At 43.1% G+C, this 25,183-nt stretch overlaps 1 protein-coding gene across 2 annotated transcripts in view; it reads left to right on the top strand.

Annotated features, from left to right (window-relative positions):
• The window catches only part of bbs9 (Bardet-Biedl syndrome 9), a 118,590-nt gene that overhangs the window by 43,732 nt on the left and 49,675 nt on the right, over positions 1 to 25,183 (top strand). For both annotated transcript variants that reach the window (XM_054781019.1, XM_054781018.1), the window contains 2 exons: positions 15,079 to 15,261; positions 16,956 to 17,205. In XM_054781019.1, coding sequence (XP_054636994.1) covers positions 15,079 to 15,261; positions 16,956 to 17,205 — 433 coding nt within the window. The remainder of the gene's footprint in view (positions 1 to 15,078; positions 15,262 to 16,955; positions 17,206 to 25,183) is intronic.

The following is a 25,183-nucleotide window of genomic DNA, read 5'->3' as shown; positions in this document are numbered from 1 at the left end:
CTCCTTCTGATAGCTGTGTGCTTCCTCTTCGCTCCCTTTCTCTTTCTCCTTCATGGGTGCCTCCTTCCCACTCTCTTTCTCCTCTTCCCTCTCCTTCTCCTTCTTCTGGTTGATGTCCACCTCCTCCTTAATGTGTGCTGTGTTCTCCTCTGTCTCTTTCACCTCCTTTTTTCTATTTTCCACCATGTCATTTACTTGCTCCTTCTCACACTCTATCTTCTCTTTGTCATTCTCTTTCTCCTTCTCCATCGCCATCTTCTCCTCCGCCTTCTCATTCATTTTCTTCCTCTCCCTCTCCATCATCTCCCTTGCCTTGTCCTTCTCTTGCTCCCTCTCCATCTCCATCTTCTCCCCCACCTTGTCATCCACTTGCTTGTTCTTCATCGCCATCTTCTCATCTGCTTTGTCATTCACCTGCTTCTTCTCCCTCTCCATCTTCTCCTCCACCTTGTCATTCACTTTCTTCTTCTCCCTCTCCATCTTCGACTCTGCCTTGTCCTTCTCTTGCTCCCTTTCCATCTCCATCTTGTCATTTTTTTGCTCCTTCTCCCGCTCAATCTTCTCCTCCCGATCACTATCCTCATTGTTCTTCTCATCCGTCTCCACCATCACCCTCTTTTTCTCCTTTGTTTTCGCCTCCTCTTGGCCATTCTCCTGGTTCTTGATGTCACACTCCACCCCTGTCTCCTCCACGGAATTGCTATGTCTCCCCTCTTTGCTCTTCTTCTCCTCGTCATTCTCGTCCCTCTCATTCTCCTCCTTCTTTTGGTCACTCTCTGACTCCTCATTCCAATATTTTTCCTCCTCCCTGTTTTTCTTCTTCACCATCACCTCCTGGTCCTTTGTGGTTACGACAAAGCACTCCTAAAAGGAGGTGACATATTGTGGTCTAGAGTGCAGCTAATTGTTATTAACGAACTAATCAATCAATCAGGTCTTGTGCATACGCACCAGATGTTGGCTCTTCTTTCGGCCGGCCTTGTCGTGCGGCGGCTCCTTCCCTCGGAGCAGCTCTTCTTTCTCGCGTCTCCAGCGAGCCTCCTTGTGGGCCATCTGCGTGGCCAGTTGGTCTTTGGTGGCTCTGACGTGGTCCAGTTCTCGGTTGGTCTTGCACAGCTCCACCTTGACGTGGTCCAGCTCCACGTTGACGGTGCGCAGCTCCACTTTGAACTTGTCCAGCTCCACGTTGCTCTTGTGCAGCTCGGCCTGCGTCTTCTCGTTGGCCTTCATCGTGTTGGACAGCTCAGACTTTTCAATCAACATCTTCCTGTAGTTGCCCTCCAGAAACTTCAGGTAGGAGGTGATGTTGTCCTCCATTATAGGCTAGCTACTCTTCAGCGAGGCGACTCTCAGGCTTAGTGTGGCATCTGGTGTCCGTTGTGTTGGTGAAGATGGCGTCTGCATAGGGTGAAGGCCTGACATCATGGTGTGTTTGTTTTTGTGATGAGGACGCTTGCTCTACTACATCATCCAATGCCTCAGCTGTTTTGCCATGATGTCGTTTCAAAGGGGCACACATCCTCATTGTGATGAGGGCGTGTCCTAGAAACAAGACGTTACATTCTTCGGGTAAGATGTTGTACCGTTCTTCCCCAAAGTGTTCCTACAATGTTGGAAGCATACAGTTGTCCAAAATGTCTTGCTAAGATGACGAATGAGGAAACTCCTCATTGTTTTACCTCGAAGTGTGTCAGGATGCGTCCACTCTCCAGTCCACTGTAGGTCCTGATAATATTTACTTAACCGGGATTCACTGCCGCATACAAACGACGGCCGATTCATGACATTACATCTCTTGACACGCTAATGTGTGTGCATGCGTGCGCGTGTGTGTCTGTGTGTGTGTGTGGCAGCCTGCTGACGCCAAGTTGAGGATATTCAATCTTGTTGCAGTAAATTCCCAAGTTTTTTTTTCTCTCCTCCGTGTCGTGCTCACTTGCCTCCTCCTCTTCCTCCTCCTGCGCTTCAATGAGACCATTGAGCGAAGAGCAAATACGCATGGCGGTGTGTGTGTGTGTGTGTATGTGTGTAACCATGTTTGCTCGAATGTGTGCATGCTATTGACGTGGTTGCACGTGTGTCTAGCTTTTGTCATTTTGCCGACCTCTTGTTTGCATTAGTCTGGTTAGCATCTTTGATTTGGTCTTAAACGGGTTCAAGTTTATATACTTTAAACTCCTTTTGGTAGCATCTCCTTTTCTGTTGAAATGAAGCAGTTGAAGACTTATTGTAGGTCAGAAGGCAAGTAACAAGCAAGTAACGAGTCCAGTGATTACAATTTAATTTAGTATTTCAGAGGCACTGTCACTACACAGTCTGTACCGGAAAAAACAATCGGTTCTGCACATGCGCAAGACTACGTCACTTCCTCCATTTGCTAATTTTTACGAAAGTGCTTCTGCGATGTCATGTGCTGTGGTACTTATTGTTATTTTTAAATTTCTGAACATAAATGGTCAATAACCATACTTCCTATATGTAATATATTGGGAGGTTGTTTTCTTAGTGATTCTTATCAAAATACTTCGCAAGCATGCAGATGTTTCCATCATCTTTCTTCACCAAGCGTAAAAAGACCTACACAATGCACATAGTGCATGCGCAGATGAGCCACAGACATAAATGTCATATCCGGTCATGTACAATGTACATGAATAAATACAAATACAATCAACCATATAAAAGAAAACATAAAATACAGTGATATTTAAATGCAAACAACCATAAGCAAAGTTCAATAATGGATTAATCCAGAGGATTCAGCTTTTTTTTTTCAAAATGGAAAAATCCATCCATCCAAACATATCTTGCAGCAAATGCAAGATAAGCTTTTGCAGTGGCGAAAAAAATGTAAAGTATTTTATGGAATCAAGAAAAGAGGGCTGATAATTTATCCACTTGCACCATGGATTTAATATAAGTGAAAAAAAGATGGATAGATGTTGTAATTTTGGGGGGGAGGAGCTAACCACACCTCTCTGGCAATATGCTGCCCGCTACTGGACTGGAGTGTGAAACTGTGAATCACTAGCATGTTCAGTCCAGCAGCCCGTTGCATCTGTAACATTCTTGATGCAGTCATCATATACAAGCTATACAAGCCTCTTCCACACGGCTCAAGTGCTCATCTTCATCTTATTCAACGTGCCCTTGCATCAACATGTGCATGTGTGCAATTGTTCAAACCACCTGCTTGCTGCATGCACGCGTGTGTGTCCACGTACACACGCTTTATACGCGTGCAGCCTGGGAGGTTAGTGTGAACTTTTAATGACAGGCCTGTGTGTGTGTGTGTGTGTGTGTGTGTGTGTGTGTGTGTGTGTGTGTAATGAGTAGAGAGAAAGGTTCTGTGTGATTATAGGCCTCCTTTTAGAACCAGAGAGACTAAATATGGCTTCAGACTAAACACCACACACACACACACACACACATGCGCGCGCGCACGTGCACACACAGATATTGGCAGCATCAAGCACATTTAAAGACGAAATAAAAAAGAATATTGGTACTAGTGTGCAAAATTGTGTGTTTCGTGGTGGATATGTAGTGCTAGTCAAAAATATAGACACCGCTTCTCATTCAGTAACATGGAGAAAAGTGTCTAAACCTTTGACCGGTGCTCTACCTTATAAAATCTTTAACTACAGTGCAAGCTCTGAGGTCAAACACACTCCATCCATCCAGGTTGTTGTTGCTCTGATCTTGTTCCCAAATAAAATCATGGAAATTGAAATAATTTGTTTCAGGGTCAAACCGTGGACATCACGAAAGCTGTATGAAGTGTACAGGCAAGTGTCGTACAAGCAGGGAAAAGGAGGGAAGCAGCGTTCAATTTGCTAACAAGTGAGTTAGCGTGTGATGACGCTGGGGTCTTGCTTTAAATGATAGTCCACCTCAAGTAACTTTCTGTCTTTATATTACTTCTTCTCTTCTCACCCTCTCAACTTGAATATTCATGAACTATAACCCTGATTGTGTGTTAATGTGATTTTATAGCTTCAGTGCACATGAGTTGATATGTGGTACAACTGTTGTTAGACACACACACACACACACACACGCACGCAAACACACAATCCGCAGCAGCTGCAGTGAAACAGACCCTTGGGTTTAGTCGCATCACATTCTGTTAACACACTCTTGCCAGTGTGTGTCTGTGTGTGCTCACTCAGTCTCTTTGGGACCTTGCATGTGCCTGTGTGTTCTGATTTAAGGGCGTTTGCTGCGGGGTGAGTGTGTGCTGTCAGCGTATGTGTTTGAACTCTGACCCCATCCACACTTCCAGCTGTAGCCAACCTCTTTATGAGGTGTGTGTGTGCGTGTGTGTGTGTGTGCGTGTGTGTGTGTGTGTGTGTGTGAGAGAGAGAGATTTTTGTTCATATATTTGACCTGCTCGGACCCCCACCACCCCATGCACGGTGCAACATCCATCCAGATGTTTCCACATGTTCCGGTGGAGTTTGATTGCACCAAATGTGACGGAATGCGAAGCGTTTAAAGAATTCCGACTTTTTTTTAATACATATTAATTTCTCAGATCAATAAATTGATGGTTTCTTGTCATTCATTAACTAATTTGGAATTACAGTACAGGCCAAAAGTTTGGACGCACCTTCTCATTCAATGCAATACCCCCCCCCCCCCCCCCCCCCCCCCCCCCCCCCCACAGATGGACTGACCAAACCCACTCATTATTTCATGTCTGGGTGGGCCAGGCATTTGTGTGTGTGTGTGTTCAAATGTGTCTGAGGTCATCTGTGAACGGTGTGGGGGTCAGTCCCCCACAGCCTGAGGCTACCGGCACCCTGGGAGCCTGACTGGGTGTTAATCCCAGGTTGGGTGTCACTGCGGTGGGTCATGGTCTGTAATTTAGTCCCCTGCTCGGTTAGGGGCCTCTAGGTCCTCAGGACCACCCAGCACACAGTGTGTGTGTGTTATGTGTAATGTATGTGATACTCTGAGATTTTGTGAACTACGCACCCGCCATGTCGCCTTCATCCCTGGACTGACACTTACGAAGCCTGCATTTTGGTATCTTCTTCTTGTCTTCTATCTTTTTGGTTTTAGGTTGCTACATGAAATAACACCCCTATAGTCACCTTTACACTCCTGTTATTCTTTGCTTACACCACCTTGTGCAACACTAATGCACAGGCTATGGGATCACTGCAGAGACACAAGAGACTTTAAACATAGCATGCTACCAAGTTAACTAGTTAGCCTCCAATTTACTTATTCTAAACTTAATTTCGTGTTTCAAACAGAGTGGGGAATAAGGGCAAAGTAAGAAGCCAACAACTTACCACTTCCACACGGAATGGGAGGAGAACTTCTTTTCACTCTGTCACGTTTGACATGCCATGGCTGACTCCATGCAGTGTTATGGTAATGTCATCTAATGTAATGTCTCATCAGTGTAACGTGACGGACGCCTAGTGACCAGAATACTACACATGACTTGTCTTTCAATATTTTTTTACTAATCATAGGCCATAGTTAGCCACAAAACAGCAATAATTAATTCATTTTTTAATTTTTTTTCCGCAACAGAGGGAGAGATGTTCAAACCACGATTTGCAAGGGACGACTAATTTGTTTTTTTGCATAGTGTAAATGTAACTTATATAGAGATTGAATGTGTGCAAACCATGTGTTTATTTAAATTGTTTGATAGTGATTGCTATATTTATCATTTTTTACTGTTATTTATTCCCTTATTTATAGGATTTATGTTTTGTTGTAAGAGTATTCATATTATATTTCAGATTTTTATTGATTTATTTGTCATTTATTAGCCATGTAAATTGGGCGACAAATTAAAAGACAACTGGTAAAAACAATGCCATTCAATTTCTTTTGCAAGCTATGTAAATCACTGATGGAGCGAGTGCCACTTTGGGGAGGGCCAACTCTGGCTACTTGTGTGACATTATTTGGAAGAAAGAAGGTAACAAGCGTTTAGTATTCTTCACTTGTTTTCCTCTTCCACCACTGACACTCGTCTAATCTGACTGGTAGAATAAAGCACTTTTAAGCTTTTTCTGCATATCATTACATCAATTGTGTTTTGTTTCCACATGTTCCGGTGGAGTTTGATTGCGCCAAATGTGACGGAATGCGAAGCATTTAAAGAATTCCGACTTTTTCTTAATACATATTAATTTCTCAGATCAATAAATTGATGGTTTCTTGTCATTCATTAACTAATTTGGAATTACAGTACAGGCCAAAAGTTTGGACGCACCTTCTCATTCAATGCAATACCTGTGTGTCTGTACATTAGAAACAAGAGACATGTTGACTGGAGATGGAGGAGGGATGAGGTGGGAGTGAACGAGGAATAGTGGGCTGATGGTGAAGTGATGGGGAGAGATTGATGGAGGAGGGCGGGGTATGGAACACACGACCTTTCATCACAGAGGAAAGCTCTTTGTTGGTGACCGTGTGAACACACGTGTCAAAATACAAAAACAACCCCCTCCTTACCCCTTCAGACTCCCCATCCCAGTGAAAACATTGAAGTTGCCTTTATGACGGAGCGGGACAGCTCATCAATCACACCCCCGTGTTTTAGCTCATATGTTCAAGCAGCCTTGACAGGAGCGATTGCAGCCGCTCTCACGTGAACAGAAGGAGACTTTGACTGTTGACGTTTTTGTTGACTGGTCTGGATCCACTCTGAGGAAAACCGTTGCTGCTGGGATCTGCATAATTTCTTCTTGGGAAGGATGAGGAATTCGGTCGCATTTTCTGCAAAGAAATGGCTGAAATTCATTCATGATTGTTGTTCTTCATGCGGCACCTTTGGACAAAATACAAAGTGGTGCGGAGCTAGTTCATGTCCCCGCCACAAAATCCAAAAATCTTTTGAATTTGCAGTGAGCTTCGTCTGCTGGTGGCTCCTTTTCAACATGCAGGAGAGGATGATCATGGGATTGACTTTTGGTACCAGTAGACCTTGACCTTTCAGGGGCAGCCCCAAAGGTCAAGGTTCACCGCATGGACACATACGCCACGTTAAAGCTCGTGACCAGCACTTTCTTCATCTGTAACTCGGACAGGACATATCAAATGACACGGCAGACACCGATGGGTTGCCTACCTAGTTGGAACCATTCGCTCCATCCTAGAAGCATCCTCCACTGTGAAACAATTTCCTCCTCTGTTGTTCTTTGAGACCGTTTGTGTTGCCAGATCCTGTCACCCGATCCTCCACTCGGTCTCCCCATCGACGCTCCAATGACGCTTTCATCAACATCACTTTCCAGCTTTTTTTTTTTTTTTTTTTTTTACGGTTTCTGCCTTCATATGTGCAGCTTTCTTCTCTCGTTTCATTCCCCCCAACCCCCTCCATCCTTGCTGTGATGCTATCGGCAGGCGTGTAGACAGACTGCTGTTATCACTATTGTGAGTGTGCATGCTTGTTTTGAGCACAGACAATAGTGGTTACTGTCTGGCTGCCTATCAGACGATGATCACTTCATCACACTGTCTCCATGTCTGACCACTGTTTACATCCCAGCATCTCTCTTCCTCATTTTCTGTGTGTGCATGCACAGAATTGCTGTGTGGTGTACTCCTACAGGTCACAACATTAGGTACAATCAAACTAGGAGTGTTTTGGCTCATGTAGCTTATGATGCAGTGCAGTTGTACATGCACAAATTGTTGCATGCATATCTCTATGACATGAACGTTACAGCTCTCGTACTGGTGTACCTAATGAAGCGATCAGTGAGTGTGATCCTCTTATGGTGCAGCTATTTCCATCCACTAAGTTCTTTGTTGTGACATTTGCAAGGGCCCCTAAGCAGCTGCTTTCTATCCCAGCCTTACATCATCTTCATTACTGAGGAACTGAAAGCACATTTAGTGTAGTGGTAAGGAAACTGTGTGATCTTCTGCATGTGTGTGTGTTTTAGTAATTCTATCTCAGGAAATGAATTCTGTAATTCCAGCTGTTGTTAACGTGAGATGCTAATTTGTTCTTAGATTAAGAGAAGGAAACCCTCTGTCCACACACAGGCACTTCAGAGGACACAACATCGATGTTCACTGAAACATACATCCCTGACTGAAATTAACCAGGACTCCAGCAAATTTCTCTTTACCAGACTCATTTCATTTTAATGAGGTCACAACCCTGCACTTTAATCTTGCTGATATCACCCAACTATTTTATTAATTCCCATTCATCTTTAACTAAATGAATAATTAATAACATGATTTATGTCATCCTCCTGAAAGGGGTACCAAAAGCGTGACATATGTAGCAAGCAAAATTGAAAGTTATTTAAAGTTAAGTATCACTTTAATATATGTCATCTATATCTATCACTACAAATGCTTTCAACTCACCTTAAATTGTCACAAACATGCTCCTAAATGGCGACATATCTTCCATGTGACATGGAGCTAGTGGATGGACGCCACTTCAAACTCAAGACTCAACACTGTGTTTTCTGAAACAGTAAAGAGGAGAAGCGTTATAGAAAATGGATGGATGGATAGTTTGCACTGCAGTAGCACACTTCACCTTTCGCGGAAACATGATGTTAAAAAAAAAAAGTGTATTGATTAGAAAATATCAGAGATGTCCGATAATATCGTCCAACTGATATTATAGACCCAATATTGGCATACAAATGTAAAATCGGTCAATATCTATCGTTTTTTTTCCCTATAATGAAAGCCGATATAGCCCTTTGATTGCCAAAGTCGCAAAACATTGCTGAATTTGCTGCCTCGTGTAGTTAATACATTACAACAGGAGATGGCGAACACCTGTAACTTCCAATCTGAGCAACATTTGTAGGCGTTTCTATGCAAAGCTTAGGCGTTTATAGACTTTGAGCCCCGTGTGCCTGCAGCTGCTGCAGCAGCGAGTCCGCTCGACATAAAGTCCACACACAGTACATACCTCTACTTGAGCCGATGCTTTGCTGAACCGTGTTCGGGGTGGCAGGACGTGATGGGTTGTCAAAACACCTCTAATCGTGAGGAGGGTAATGTAAAAAAAAACCCCAAAAACAGGGAACAGCGGCAGGCTAGACTTCTCGGCCACACTTTGCCATGCCCAATCGCAAGTATTTCCCTGATGTTTGCTTACACGAGTTGTACAGTGTTGTTTACGGCCACGTCGAGAAGCTAACTGCTGATGCTGTATCACAACAGTTATGTGTTAAGATAGATAGATAGGTAGATAGATAGATAGATAGATACTTTATTAATCTCCAAGAAAAAATTCACACTTCCAGCATCTCTGTAAAAATGTCATAATAAACTTAATCACAAAATAAAACAACCAAGACAAGACATGAGCGATAACAAAAATAAGAAAATAGAATAAGAATAAATAAATATGGAACAGATCACGTCAGATCACGTTGGAAATTGAGAGTTGGACAATATTGGCATATTGGTTATTGGCAAAAAAGCCAATATCGGGCATCCCTAGAAAAAATACAGCAGTAGAAATTTGGATCGTACCGCATATCGTAGACATTACGCCATATTTCTGATTTTGAATCTGTGTTACTTTTGTTATTGTCAGAATTTTTACGAAAACCGGAGAAATAACACACTACGCTGGTTACGTAGCCAGTGTTTTGGATGCAGCAAAATGCATTTGGTGCACAATGAGGTGTGATACTTCCGAGGGTCCACCATTTCGTATTATTTATTTCATCGTCTTTGTGACACACATTCGCATGTCACAGAATTGCGAAGCGCAAATGAGCCGAAATTGCCATCACATGGCGTTTTATACAAAATAGACCTGAAGAAAATATTTGTTTGCAATATTCATATTGCAAATATTTATATATTTATATTGCTTTTGATACCCCTATTCAGTCAATGCAATGTACTCAGAGATTCTCATACTGGGGTCCGCGAGCCATAGGTTGAGGATCCGTGATTTTTTATTTTTGTTTTTGCAATAAGTGAATTAATGTTTTGCAATAAACTAATGATACAAATAATTTTGAAAAGTGTTTAAAAATGTAAGTAGGATGCACTAGGCCAATAAAAGAACAATTGTGTGCCAGTAACTGTAATTTCTACTAGGGTTCTATTAAATAGGTCTTCAGTATTTAAAAATATGAATAATCCTTATGGCATCTAGTAGAAATTGGAAATTAGTTTTTTTTTATCTGCATGGAGATCATAAGGGGGTCCATGGTCCCAGAAAGTTTGAGAAGTCCTGCTTATAACGTCCTAGCATGTCTTTACAAAATATCAAAGTGGCCCTTGCATCCTTTCATTTTTCAGTATGTGGCCCCGGTGGAAGAAGTTTAGACACCCCTGGACTAAATTAACATGTGTGTGGGTGGGTTTGCGTGCGTCTGTGCGTGCGTGTAAATGAGTCGTATCATGCTCAAGAACATCAATCAGCCGTGCTAGTCATTTGACTTGTGCAGACACAAAATGCTTCAGTCTCTAAACCAGGAAGTGAACAATCACACAACCTGAGGTCACATGACCCGCAGACCGCTTATTAAATGCTTTATTCTTCACAGCATTTATGTCCGCCTGACATGTGTGCAACATTTGGAGCCATAAGAGAAGCAAATGGGAAAGCAAGAAAGTCTTGCCTCAGAGTTTTTGGAAATCACTACTGCTCCTCTAATTTGGTGGCATTCCCCTCTTTTCCTTCGTCCTTGCCCTCTGGTTGGCTGTGCTGTTGCCACCAAAACCAGCTAAAATTACCCAATTTCAACCACAGCCGCATAGTTTGTATATCCTCTATGTACTGTATGCATGCGTGTGTGCACACTCTGTCATGCATATCCAGAGATAAAGCAGCGGATTTAGTTGATGTACTCTCTTCGTGTGTTTGTGCACGAGTATGTAAAGATAATGTATCCATCCATCCATCAATCCATCTTCTTCTGCTTATCCCAGGTTAGATCGTGGGGCCAGCGGCCTAAAGCAGGGAAGCCCAGACTTCCCTCTCCCCGGCTACTTCGTCCAGCTCCTCCCGGCAGATCCCGAAGCATTCCCAGGCCAGTTGAGAGACATAGTCTCTCCGTGTCCTGATGTCTTGCCTCCTACCAACCAGCCTCCTACCAACCGGTAGGAGGCCTCCCCATGGAGAGTTTCTCCCGGATGACAGTGCTTTTCACCTCTCTAAGGGAGAGCCCAGCCACCCTACGGGAAAAACTAATTTTAACCGCTTGTAGCTGCAATCTTGTGCTTTTGGTCACCACCCAAAGTTCATGACCATGGGTGAGAGTAGGAATGTAGATCGGCCGGTAAATTGAAAGCTTTGCCTTTCGGCTCAGCTGCCTCTTCACCACAACAGATTGATGCAGAGTCCACATCACTGTAGATGGCGCACCAATCCGCTTGTCAATCTCCTTCCATCACTCGTGAACAAGACCCCGAGGTACTTAAACTCCTCCGCTTGGGGCAGTATCTCATCCCCGACTGCGACATGGCCCTCCACCCTCTTCCGAGCGAAAATCATGGACTCAGATTTGGATTCTCATCATGCTCAGCTGCGAACCAATCCAGTGAGAGTTGAAGGTCACGGGTCGATGAAGCCAGCAGGAGCACATCATCTGCAAAAAGCAAAGACCCAATCCTGCAGCCACCAAACTGGAACCCATCAATGTCCTGGCTGCGCCTAGAAATTCTGTCCATAAAAGTAATGAACAGAATCGGTGACAAATGGCAGCCCTGGCGGAGTCCAACCCTCCCTGGAAACAGGTCCAACTTATTGACACCAGTCATACAAGGAACGAAAAGCCTGAATTAGGTGGTCCAGTACCCCATATTCCCGGCATACTCCCCACAGAATTCCTTGAGGAACACAGTTGAATGACTTCTCCAAGTCCACAAAACACACGTAGACTGGTTGGGCCAACTTCCATGCACCCTCAAGGACCCTGCTGAGAGTTGGTCCACAGTTCCGCGACCAGGACACTTCTCATGAATCTGAGATTCAACTATCAGGCAGCTCTTCCTCTCCAGAAACCCTGAATAAGCCTTACCAGGAAGGCTGAGAAGTGTGATCCCACGATAGTTGGAACACACCCTCCGGCCCCCCTTCTTAAAAAGGGGGACAGAGGCACCGCAAAGTCCTCGATCTCCACGCCATGCTGCAGAGTCATGTCAATCAAGTTACGCCCACAGCATTCAGGGCATTAAACTCAAGGCGGATCTCATCCACCCCCAGGACCCTGCCACCGAGCAGCTTTTTGACCACTACCCATAAATGAGAAAAAGCACAACTGCGACCCTAAACAAAATCAAAACTGAAAACAGGGCAGCCGGTCACACCAGGACAAACAAGAATTAAAACATAACAGAAGAAAAAACCCAGGCTGCTGCTCAGCACCACACCAGCAGCCAGCAAGAAGCAGCTGAGTGGCATGACGAGAAGGTGGAGACAAGCCTGCAGCAGACGAAGGCAGCACGAGCAGAGCAGAGGAAGAGCAAGCACACCTGCACACATTAATATGCTCCAGAGAGGGCTGGGCCATTCAGCTGTTTCCTGCAAAAAAATACAAACAGAAAAAGATCAAACATGCAAAAAAAGCATGACTCAAACTTAACACATGTGCAAATGTAGCTTTGTCACTACATTGTCTCATCCATGTGCACACTGTGTGTGTGTGTGTGTGTGTGTGTGTGCGCGCGCGCACGCGCGTGCATGCGTGCATGCGTGCATGCGTGTGTGCGTGTGTGCGTAAGCCTGTGCACAATTCCATGCTAAGTTAGTGGTCAGTGTGTGCATGTGTGTCCATGCAAAATGTGTCTTTGTGTTCGCTCAGCTGGCATCAATCAGTGTATGCATGGAAGCGAGCCGCTGCCAACAATGGAGTCCTTCACTGGACCGGGATCCTTTTATCAATACACACACACACACTTGTCAGAACCCGGGGGAGGTTGTCCAGCCGTGTGTGTGTGTGCGTGGCGGTGGGGTTGAATTAAATTATACTTTGCATGGTCAAAATTTTACATGAGGAATTTAGGTACTTAGGTCGAGCAGGTTATGGCGTCTGTGTGATGACTTCAGCTGGGTTTTTTTGTCCTCAGAACCACCGAGTCCATTTCACCTTGTGAGAAGAGCATGATGGACCACCAAGTCCACATTCACCCTGTGAGAAGAGCATGATGGACCACTATGTCCACTTTCACCTTATGAGAAGGGCATGACGGGGTCCTTAGTACTGACTGCACGCCGAGACCCACAGTCCTTAAAGCTGTGTTCACTCTTGTCATGTTTGGTTGAAACAAATTCTGGTGCCGTTGTTCTGCCAGAGCGCGTTGTTGGGCCAAGAGTGAACAAGCAGGCTGAGACCACCTCTTCATGTGGTCTTTGTCCATAGGTCCAGTCGCAATGTGCATGTGACTACGAGTTTTTTTCTTTGTGTCAGATGTTTGTGTCCAAACATTCTCCCTGTCTCATATGCTTTGGTTGACTTTGGAGTCTTCCATCTGGGTGTTCTTGCCAAAATCACATGAATCCATTTGTCAAACGTTCACTGCCGTCCATTAGTCCAGGATCTGCTTTCACCTTTTCCTCTTCTCTCCGTCCATCATCCCTCCCCTCCGGGCTTGTCCCTTCTTGCCATCTTTATCGTTCTCGCTCTGTCATCACTCCTTCACGCCACGCCGCTCATCTCTACTCTTCTCGTGTGGCAGTGATGAAGGTATGGAGGGCTGACCCCGCGGCTTAGGGTCGAAGTTCACCTGATCCAGCCACCTCACTCATGCGTTCACTCGATCTCCTGTCATATGCCGCCAAGCCGTGTACTTAAGTAAAAGCTGCCAAGTCTTCAGTTCCGCTTGTGCTGCTTTTTTCTGGTTAATTCTGCATTTCAAAGCGAGTATTGGGTTTCTGTTTGCTCGTCTACAAGGTCACGGGAAGGACACATGATTTAAGTGCTGACCGTGATGTCTTTAAGACGTACTCCTTTTTTTTTCCTTTTGTAAGTAAGCATGTCTATCAGATAAGACCGTGGAAACTCTTAAGTAGACGTAAAGAGATCAGAGTCACAATACTGCAAACACAAGGAAGGCTTGCTCTTCCTGCTTATGGAAAGACGTGTCACGTCTGAAATGGATTACTTCCCTCAGTACACTTCAATAACTACACTACACTACACTACACTACCCTACACTACTTCGTTTCTGAGTGCGTGAATTTTGACAATCAGTCCATTACTGTCCCTTACCGGAAACGACGATCTCAATATTTCCCCCCTTCTTGCTTCTTCTTCTTCTCTCCTCTTTAATGATGAATCGTAACCACTCCACGGATCATTATTGCCTACATTTGGATCATCCCATAAAATATCTGCTAGCTTTTTTTTCCCACTTTGTGATAATAATACAATAAATTAATTATTTTTTATTTGCATTTTGGGATAACTTACATTGTTGTTCAGTACTTTCCACTGCTATGGGTTGCTCTTCAGTCGCCATTATTTCAAGTAAGTCCCTCCCTTACATAGCCAAGATGGTGACTTTTGAGGGTGGTAAATGTTCTTCACTACACACTCATTTTGAGTGCAGCAAGTAGTAGTTGGATCTGCGCCAATTGAGACACATCATTTGAAATTTGGAATGATTCATTTGAATGTGTCAAGAAAGAATGACAGAATTATACACGTTAACTTGTGGTGTTTCAAAGTAGTCACACTTTACAACCTATACGTTCTGTATCTGGCATTCTTATAGCCTCAAATTCTCCTTCCTCCTCCTGTGGTGACTGGTCAGGAAGTGGTCTTCCATAGTCCGCCTTCTGTTTCAGCCTTTGACCACTGAGTCCACGTGTTTACATGGGACATTCTTGGACTTGCTTACCTTCAACCATGAAGCTGCTTAAGTTTCCATCCTAAAGGCTCCCCTCGATGGAAGATAAGGAATTACCCTGATGAGCAACAAGATGCAAAAGTATTGGGACAGCTACACGATGTGAAAAGTGAAGAAAACGTGGAGTCTTTGCAGCTTTAACAGCTTCTACTTTTCTGGGAGCACTTTCTATAAGATCGTGTAGTGGAGCGGGTTCTGTTTTTGGCCTTCCCCATAAAACTGACTCTTCTCTCTCCTCGTCCTCCTCTTTAGGTGATGGCGCTAGCAGAGGCGGCCGATGAGAACCGCTTGCTCCTGGACGAGGCCTTTGTGCGGCTGAGGAGCGCCACCCACTTGTTGGTGTTGCTGCTGTCGCTGTGGCAGGGCCTGACCCCTGACCAGACCGCCATCTTGGAGGCCACGCTGCTCCCGCTGCTACAGGACACGCCGCAGCTGGTACACACACACACACGCACACAGGAGGCCATTATCCACCTGCAACATGCTTGGTAAACACATACATTAAGTACATCTGGTCCCAGGGGTATACTCTCTCACACACACACACACACACACACACACACACACATTCAACACTCACAGGTCAGCTGTGCACTAAGTGTGTACTTGTTTATGATTGAAGCATTAACACACACACACGGTCAAGGTCGTGCATTTGCATCCCCACGGAGACTGTGTGTGTGCGTGTGTATGTGTATGTGTTAGTTTTTCCATTGCTCTGATCAGTTCTCTGAACCTCTCATTACCACTTTGACTATTTTCAGCCTCCTGTCACAATACACACACACTCGCTTACACAGTGGCTATAGAAAGTCAACACACTCTAGTAAAAAAAAAAAAGCTTTGATGTATAGTGAAAGGTTCAGAGTCCCTTTATGGAGGCTGTCAGTCCAGACATGCACCATCACACTCCGCCTCTTGACCTTGAACCTCCTGCGGCCACACCGGCGAGGTCGTTCCAGTTCAGTGCAAGTGGTCTTTCAATGTATGGATGGACGGAGGTGGAAGAGCACTGAAAGTAATCACATCCCAGCAAACATACGAGGTTGTCCTCCCGCTGCCAGAGTCAACATTGAAAGAAGTAAAAAGGTATTAAATGTGATCCAGCTGAGGTCAAAAAGAAAAACAAATGTTTAAACATTCCAGAAATGTACAGCTGCAAGGAGCTTTTTGTTCTCTCCTAAACTTGATGTAGACCAGAGACAGACAGCACAGTGCTGGTATTATTACACTCCCGATGATTTATCTCAACTTAAGTCGAGAGAGGAGATCACTTTGGCTCTGTGGCTTTCAAAGAGGGACAGACATTTTTTCCAGAGCAACACTGATTGGACGTGAGGAAGTGATTGTGAAGATGATGTATCCTCAGGAGACTCACTTTACATCCTTCTCACCTCAAATGACTTTCCCAGACGAGTATGTCAGAGCTGCTGTCTGGACCGTGTTCCTCCCCTCTTCTTTGGGAGCACTCCAAGGTGGTGCGCCGTCAGCCAGCACTGTTGTAAATCCCATAAGACAATTCCCAAACGTAGACTCCATGCTTCCTCAAAGGCATGTTTTAACCTGAAAAGAAGCTTCCAGAACAAGAGAACTTGGGGGATTCAACAGCAGTGTGACAACCTCTGTCTCCGTCGTAGGACCTCTCAGAGGTGCTTCCCGGTAATGATGGTTGACCTGCTGAGGTTCTTTACATAGTCCTTACATAAAACTACATGGTCACTTTTTTGAAGTGTTCTCTCCATCTTCAGCATCACTTGTATTTTTTGTTAAATGTGACATCTGGAGACTTTAAATGTTTGAACATTTGCATGTTAAAAGATCATCTCTGCATGTTCTTCTATAATGCAGCTTATTCTTCTTCTTTGTGTGGAAGTCTCTGTCATCATCTCATCTTCTCTTTTTCTTCTATCTGAGTCAGTGTCTGTGTGTCATGGTCATACCAGGCTTAATTACCTGTCATTAGGGCTCATTAGAGGCCTACCAGCACGGCAGCAGGCAAGGGGGGAGGGATGCAAACTGTCAACACCCTCACCCATTCAAGCTGGACATGGGTTCAGGAGGTGTATTGTGTGTGTGTCTTATCGTCGTGATGAATCCATCAAATGTCTTCCTTGTCCTCCCCTCCCCAGGGCTGGGAGGAGAGCTGCGATGCCGCCGTCTCTCACCTCCTGAGGACGTGTCTGTCCCGCAGCCCAAAGGACCAAGCCACCTCTCTGGCCCAGACAGGGGGTCCCGTGCTAGGTCTGCCCCGCGACACGTCCCGCCTGAAGAAGCACATCACGTTGCTGTGTGAGCGGATCGGCAAAGGAGGACGTCTGACGCTCGCCTCCGAGGCCAACGTCCAGGTGCCGGCACAGGTCCAGAACCTGGCTGCCCCGGGTGAGCTCCGCAGAATTGCTTTTTGTTGTGTTTTTTTCAAATGAAAACAAGTACTCAATAATACAAAACAAAAACAATCCACAAAACTTCCACCCATAATTTATCAACCCCACAGCCTGTTCAGTGTGACAGGGGAGCTGGAGCCTATCCCAGTCAGACCACATCCTGGACTGGTCACCAGTCCACACCTAAAGTCACATTCACCCAGCTATGTGAAATACTACATTGCACACATTACTACTACACTGCCAGTGACCCACTTGTAGTTCAATTCAAGTTCGATGAGGTTTTCCTGACAAAATTAGTAATGAAAGTTTGTCAGCTTGTTCCCTTTCTACCTGCCTCACTTCTTTGCTCCAACCATCATTAAGTACGTTTCCATGCACACAATATTCTTGTAATAATCAGAATATAGTAAACATTGTGAAAACTTTTGAGCCAGATTGCCCAATCCGAATCAAGGTCATTTTGCGGTTATTAAACCGCCCTGGCATGTGCCTATATGAAGCACAATATTAGCTCATATAAAGCCGTAAATGGCGGAATATGAAGTGGTTCTTGCGCATGCTCACTGCTCAGATGGCAAAGGGTTGTGTGATTTGTTTGGGTCCGTCATGGAGTGAAACAGAGGTGGTAAAGGTTTACATTTGCGGGGTGAGGAGGAAACAAATGTAATCGTAGATATCTTTAGAGACTTAAAGAGTATTATGGCGTGCATCCATGAACACTAATATTTTTATACCAGTATCTGAAAGTATCATTATGAAGATGCTTTTGTCCGTACAATTCCCTGAAGGCGGGTTACAGGCAACAAAATGTAACATAAAAGCAAGCATTTTATCGTAAGGGGTCCTACTTTTTGCTGGAGAAAAACAACACGGGAGGTCCTCAGTTCTGTTTCTCTGATGGCGGTGTAAATTGAGTTTTAATGTAAGTAAATATATTTTATTTGTATCTAAGTCAGACTCACCATCACCCCTCAATGACAAACTATGACCCAAATTGCAGAAGTGTTTTAACTCAAACTTCTTAAATAGCTTATATTTAAAAGGGACTGTTTGCAACACAAAGTGAGCTGCAGCTGAGACACTGTCTCTCTCTTTATGGTGCGCTCTTCTTCAGCAGATATCTGCAGCTGTGTGTCGGATGGACGGCACGTTAAGTCTCCACTCGATGGCCATTGTGACAAAGTCTCCCATAAACATGGTGTGAACCTTGTGACGGCGGAGCAACTGAATAGCACAAACAAGAACGCGAGATGCATTAACAGACCTTGGGTCATTACAAAGACCCGCTAACCACTGAAAACGACCCACTAGTTGAGAATCACTGATATCAATGATACCTAAATGAACACCTAAGTCACTCACACTGTACACAGAACACAGGAAGTACATATAAAATCCAGTAATGAAAACATTATATATAAGAATTATATGAAACTGGAATTTAAAAAAAGAGAACAACTGCCTACCCCTGTGGTTGTCATTCAAACTAGTTGCAAGGCAGGGAGGAGGAAGTCTTCATGAGGTCACTACACTGCCTAGTTATCACTGTCCATTTCATAGGAGCAGATTCTTTTACATGTTCAACAATGCCATCTTTATTCTTCATGATGGTGGTTTGAGCAACTTGGACCAAGCATGCGGTCAATGTTGATTGCTGTTTCTCCACTTTCTGAGCATTTTCCGATGTGTAATTTATATATTTTTTTCTTTTTGTCAGCATTAATAATTAATGGGAGTGCGTCGTGACCACAAAACGTTGTAACACAAAGACCGGCTGTATATTTGTTTTATTTTGACGTCGTGGTGGTATTAGCAACCTTATTTTGAACATGCTGATTGACATGTACACTGTGTTCCAAATTATTATGCAAATGATATTTTTCTCCGATTTTGCTAAACAGTCAATATAAATTGCAGTGATCATAATTTTCAAGTCATCGACCTTTAGAGTATAATTTGAATGTACTGTTCCACACTATTATGAACAACAGAGTTTCAAAGCATTCCACTGGTTGTTAAGAACTGAAAGTGGTCATTTGTTGAATTTGCATGATAAAGAGGTCATATTTACTGAAAGCAAAAGTTATTTTAATCACTAACATTGTAACAGACTAAGTTACATTTTAACGTAATATAACCTTCACAATTTTACACTGAAGATTTCAGTTTTTGGAGTGTTTATGCTTGAATGTCTGCAAGATGTCAGAATAGCCTCCCACAGCTGCTCTTTTGTTGTAATGTGCCTCCCACCCTCATAGATTTTTTTGCTTGATGGTGCTCCATAGGTTCTCAATTGGGTAGAGGTCAGGGGAAAAAAGGGGGCCAAACCATGAGTTTCTCTCCTTTTATGCCCATAACAGCCAATGACAGAGGTAGGTATTCTTTGCATCATGAGATTGTGCATTGTCATGCATGAAGGTCATTTTGCTACAGAAGATAGGATTCTTCATATTGTACCATGGAAGAACGTGGTCAGTCCGAAACTCTACATACTTTGCTGAGGTCATTTTCACACCTTCAATGACCATAAAGGGCCTACCAGCTCTCTCCCAATGATTCTGATCCAAAACATGACTCAGCCACCTCCTTGCTGACATCACAGCCTTGTTGAGATATGCTGGCCATACTCTACTTCATCTATCCGGACCACCCAAGTTTGCGCAGCCCCCATCAGCAGACATGATTGTTTGAAAATTAATGTTCATGTATTTGTTGGCCAAATGCAACCGTTTCTGCTTGTGAGTATTGGTTAGGGGATGGCTAAATAGTTGGTTTATGCAGAACTTCAAGCCTCTGGAGTATCCTACACCTCGAGGTTCATGGGACTTCAGAGGCACCAGCAGCTTCAAATACCTGTTTGCTGCTTTGTAATGGCTTTTTAGCAGGTGCTCTCTTGATTTGATGAATTTGTCTGGCAGAAACCTTTCCCATTATGCCTTTATCAGCACAATCCCGGCTGTCATCTGAATCAGCCACAAATTTCTTTTTGTGAATTATTGAATGTTTACATGCACTGTCCAAGGCATTGCAATATTTGACGCTTTTTTGTCAGCAGAGAGATCCTTCTTCTTTCCCTTATTGCTTGAAATCTGTGGCATGCATAATAATGTGGAACATCATTTTTAAGTAGGTTTCTTTTAATTGGGCTCACCTGGCAAACTAATTATGACAGTTGTCCGAGTTTGAGCCCCAAGACACAATGCCATTCATGAATTTCATTGAAAAACAAAAAAATGTATGTTTATGATACTAAAATACTAATTGCGTAATCATTTGGAACACAGTGTAAACATGAATATTCTTATTGTCTTGTCTTAAAGACAATAATTAACCACAATATTGTGTGCATGGAAACGTGGTCATTCACTCCCTCTTTGCCCTAACTCCCGCTTTCCTTCTCTCAGCCTTTACTCTCTAATGTGCTCACTTGTGCATATTATGTGCGTGTGTGTGTGCGTGTGTTTAACAGTCAACGTGTGTGTGTGCGTGTGTTTACATTTGTGTTTCCTTGTCAGCCTGCGCGCCTCTGCTTCGCCGCCAGTGGTTACACACACATATAAACAGGCGTTGTAAACAGTGATTTATTTGCAGTCTCAGATGTTGCTTTTTCACCCACCCGTAAATATACACGCTTGTTGATGTTTCCAACAACACCAATGGCAGCCGTTTGCGCTTTTTTCATGTCGGATGTGCCATGGCTGACTCCATGCAGTGTTGAGGTATTATAATGTAAGGCCTAGGTTACCAAAGTGGGGTATGTGTACCCCCAGGGGTATGCCAACTGCAATGGGGGTACGTGAATAAAAATAAAAAACAATTAGCTCCTAACACTACTGCTTTATCTTGATTGTTAAACTTTCTCCTTCAATTTGGGAATAAATTATTATGCATATTTAAACCACAGCCATCGTCAGTGGACAAAAAAAGTGATGTTCAAATTCAAGCCATTCAAACAGAAGAATGCCAACATCAAACTGGAATAAAATATATGTAGGATGATTACTTATCTATTTATCAGTGCTCATGTGAAACTTTGTCCAAATGTAACCATGCAAAATACACAATTTTGACCCGAAGTTGCTATAAAATTAATACCAATTATTTGTATTCATTATTTCAAGTTAATTGCAAAGATGTGTGGTTTTTTTTAAGTGTGCAGGAGTAGGGGGTACATGGCTTCAGGTCAAATGTCTGAAGGGGGTACACCACTGTAAAAAATTGGGAACCACGGATGTAAGGTAATGTCTCATCAGTGTAACATTACTGACACCTAGTGACCAGAATACTACATATGCCTTGTTTTTCAATATTTTTTGACTAATAATAGGCCAGAGTCAGCCATGAAACAGCGATCATTTATTAATTAATTAACTTTAAAAAAACAAAACGTGAGAGAGTGAGGGAGAGATGTTGGAACCGCAAAACGGCGAGGGACGACTGTATGCAGTATATGATTTACTTTGTGCTCCGTACACTTTTGGAGCTTAAAAAATGCACAGTCCTATGACTGCTAAAATTCACACACTTGTTTCAAATAAGTTACATGTCTGAGCTGTAGTTTTATGAACACAAACATTTTTTTTTAAACAAAAACACTTTGACATAAAGTGAACAACGTGCAAGTACTTGAAGAGACAGTAGTGAGCCTCAAGACACACAGACGACCCTCTTTGGCATCATTTTATGGTGCTGGAAATCTTTTAAAACTACCATTTTCTATTTGTTATATATTTTTGTGCGTCCCTCTGTTAAAAAGCAATTATGCAACCTTCTCGTTTGCCTTTTAATCACATCACAGGCATTTGCTCATGTTAACCCAATTCAAAGCAGCACACACATCCACATACATTATGTGTGTGTGTGTTGCAGTTATTTTCACAGTACTGTGCTGGTAGTTGTGGTTTAAGGCCTGCGTCTATTTTAGACTTAAAGAGAGGGGAGACGATTGGCTCACTTTGTGTGTGTGTGTGTGCGTGCGTGTGTGTGTGTGCATGCACATTATGTATATGTATCGTGTGTGTGAGTAGGCACAGTACATATGTAGTGTAAGTGCACTCCAGCTGTCTTTGTTCTGTCTCTGCGGCGCTCCTAAATTGAAGAGTCGTCCTCCACAATTCTAAATATACGACAAGCTTGTCTATTTAGGAGCCAATCAATAATTAACTGAAGCTCCTCCTCCTCCTCCTCCTCCTCCTCCTCCAGGAAATGTAAAATATGGTTTTTGTTGTTCATGTCCTCCAGTTTGTTCTTTAAACCGTGCATTGCAAGGAGTAACAAGCAAATATCAAAACTGAACTCAAAAATATTTTACATTAAGGCCACTAAATTAAACAGGTAAAAAATAATGACTTACTGACAATGTGTGTGTGTGTGTGTGTGTGTTTGTGTGGGGGTGTGTGTGTGTTTGTAATCATATCTTTGTGGGGACAAAGATCTGTTTACACAGTCACGTCATGTGGACCGATTTCGGTATGGGGACCAAAAATCAGGTCCCCATAAAGAAAATGGTATTAAATTAACCCAGAAGCTGTTCTGAAGGTGCCCGTGTGGTTTTTAGCATTGGCCCACAACCCATGGTTTTCAATGGCTGTGTGTGTGTGTGGCATGCCCACAAGCTCCCCCAGTAGTTTGTGGCTGGTACTGCACACACTCGCTCTCCACACACACTTTTCCATAAATGGTTGGGTGCCGCCCACTTCCTGGTCCCCATAAGGAATGATTATAGAAGAAGAAAAAAGGATAATTGAAGGTGTGTGACAATTTAAAGTAAAGAATTTGTGTGACACAAGGTAAGTGCATTTGTGTGACAAATTAGAATTACCTGAATAAGTGTTCAACTGTCATTCAACTTAGAGGAAAGTTATAGTTAGTGCAGCTACTTTGCTGCAGCAGGGGAGTGCATAATCTTGAGAGGTGTGTATGCTTTTGGCCTTCTCCTGTATGTTGATAGACTGTTAAAAAAACAAACACATGAGGGCCAAAAATAGATACTTCTCAAGATTATGCACTCCAACTTTACAACAGTTTAAAACTAGATTTCATAGCCAGTTTAAGACAAGTGCACAAAGAGGTTCAATGTAATATATCGATTAATATATGCACTCGGTGTGTTGAATGTGTGTTGTGGGGACGCCGTCAAGGCCCAGACTACATTGATGACAAACCAAAAAAAAAATCCCTGTGAAGTTTAAAATTCTGCTCAAGTACTGCACTTGCACTAAACTTCTAAATGTAGTATGTTAAACACCTTAGTGTACAAGCACATTGCCATCACAACAAACATTTTCCCACATAACAAACGTTTAGAAGACATTTCACCAGTGTCTGCCCCCAATCTACTGCGTACAAGTACACAAAGATTGAAAATGGAATATATGAAGAAATGTAGTGATCGTGCAATACTTGGAGCATAATTTAAACTCCACAGGAATATTTTTTCCTTGTTAATTATCAGTGTATTTTGGACATTTACGGGGTCCCCACAACACACCTTCCACCAGAGTCTGGGTACACACTCTTTGTGAAAAATTGGAGAATCAGTTTCATCCACAGGTTTCACACACAGGGTCAGATCAAACTCTTGTCGAAGGTGTGTTGTGGGGACGCCGTCAAGGCCCAGACTACATTGATGATAAACCAAGAAAAAAATCCCTGCTGGGTTTAAAATTCTGCTCAAGTACTGCACTTGCACTAAACTTCTAAATGTAGTATGTTAAACACCTTAGGGTGCAAGTACATTGTCAGCACAACAAACATTTTCCCACATAACAAACGTTTAGAAGACATTTCACCAGTGTGTGCCCCCAATCTACTGCGTACAAGTACACAAAGATTGTAAATGTAATATATGTAGAAATGTAGTGATCGTGCAATACTTGTAGCATAATTTAAACTTCACAGGAATATTTTTTCCTTGTTAATAAACAGGGTATTTTGGACATTTACGGGGTCCCCACAACACACCTTCCACCAGAGTCTGGGTACACACTCTTTGTGAAAAATTGGAGAATCAGTTTCATCCTCAGGTTTCACACACAGGGTCAGGTCAAACTCTTGTCGAAGGTGTGTTGTGGGGACGCCGTCAAGGCCCAGACTACATTGATGAAAAACCAAAAAAAAAATCCCTGTGAAGTTTAAAATTCTGCTCAAGTAATGCACTTGCACTAAACTTCTAAATGTAGTATGTTAAACACCTTAGTGTACAAGCACATTGCCATCACAACAAACATTTTCCCACATAACAAACGTTTAGAAGACATTTCACCAGTGTCTGCCCCCAATCTACTGCGTACAAGTACACAAAGATTGAAAATGGAATATATGAAGAAATGTAGTGATCGTGCAATACTTGGAGCATAATTTAAACTCCACAGGAATATTTTTTCCTTGTTAATTATCAGTGTATTTTGGACATTTACGGGGTCCCCACAACACACCTTCCACCAGAGTCTGGGTACACACTCTTTGTGAAAAATTGGAGAATCAGTTTCATCCACAGGTTTCACACACAGGGTCAGGTCAAACTCTTGTCGAAGGTGTGTTGTGGGGACTCCGTCAAGGCCCAGACTACATTGATGATAAACCAAGAATAAATCCCTGTTGGGTTTAAAATTCTGCTCAAGTACTGCACTTGCACTAAACTTCTAAATGTAGTATGTTAAACACCTTAGGGTGCAAGTACATTGTCAGAACAACAAACATTTTCCCACAAAACAAACGTTTAGAAGACATTTCACCAGTGTGTGCCCCCAATCTACTGCGTACAAGTACACAAAGATTGTAAATGTAATATATGTTGAAATGTAGTGATCGTGCAATACTTGGAGCATAATTTAAACTTCACAGGAATATTTTTTCCTTGTTAATAAACAGGGTATTTTGGACATTTACGGGGTCCCCACAACACACCTTCCACCAGAGTCTGGGTACACACTCTTTGTGAAAAATTGGAGAATCAGTTTCATCCACAG

Source organism: Dunckerocampus dactyliophorus, chromosome 7, assembly GCF_027744805.1.
Source record: "Dunckerocampus dactyliophorus isolate RoL2022-P2 chromosome 7, RoL_Ddac_1.1, whole genome shotgun sequence".
NCBI classification, from domain to species: Eukaryota; Metazoa; Chordata; class Actinopteri; order Syngnathiformes; family Syngnathidae; genus Dunckerocampus; species Dunckerocampus dactyliophorus.
The sequence above is the reverse complement of the archived record's forward strand: the minus strand, read 5'-3'. Positions and strand labels throughout refer to the sequence as shown.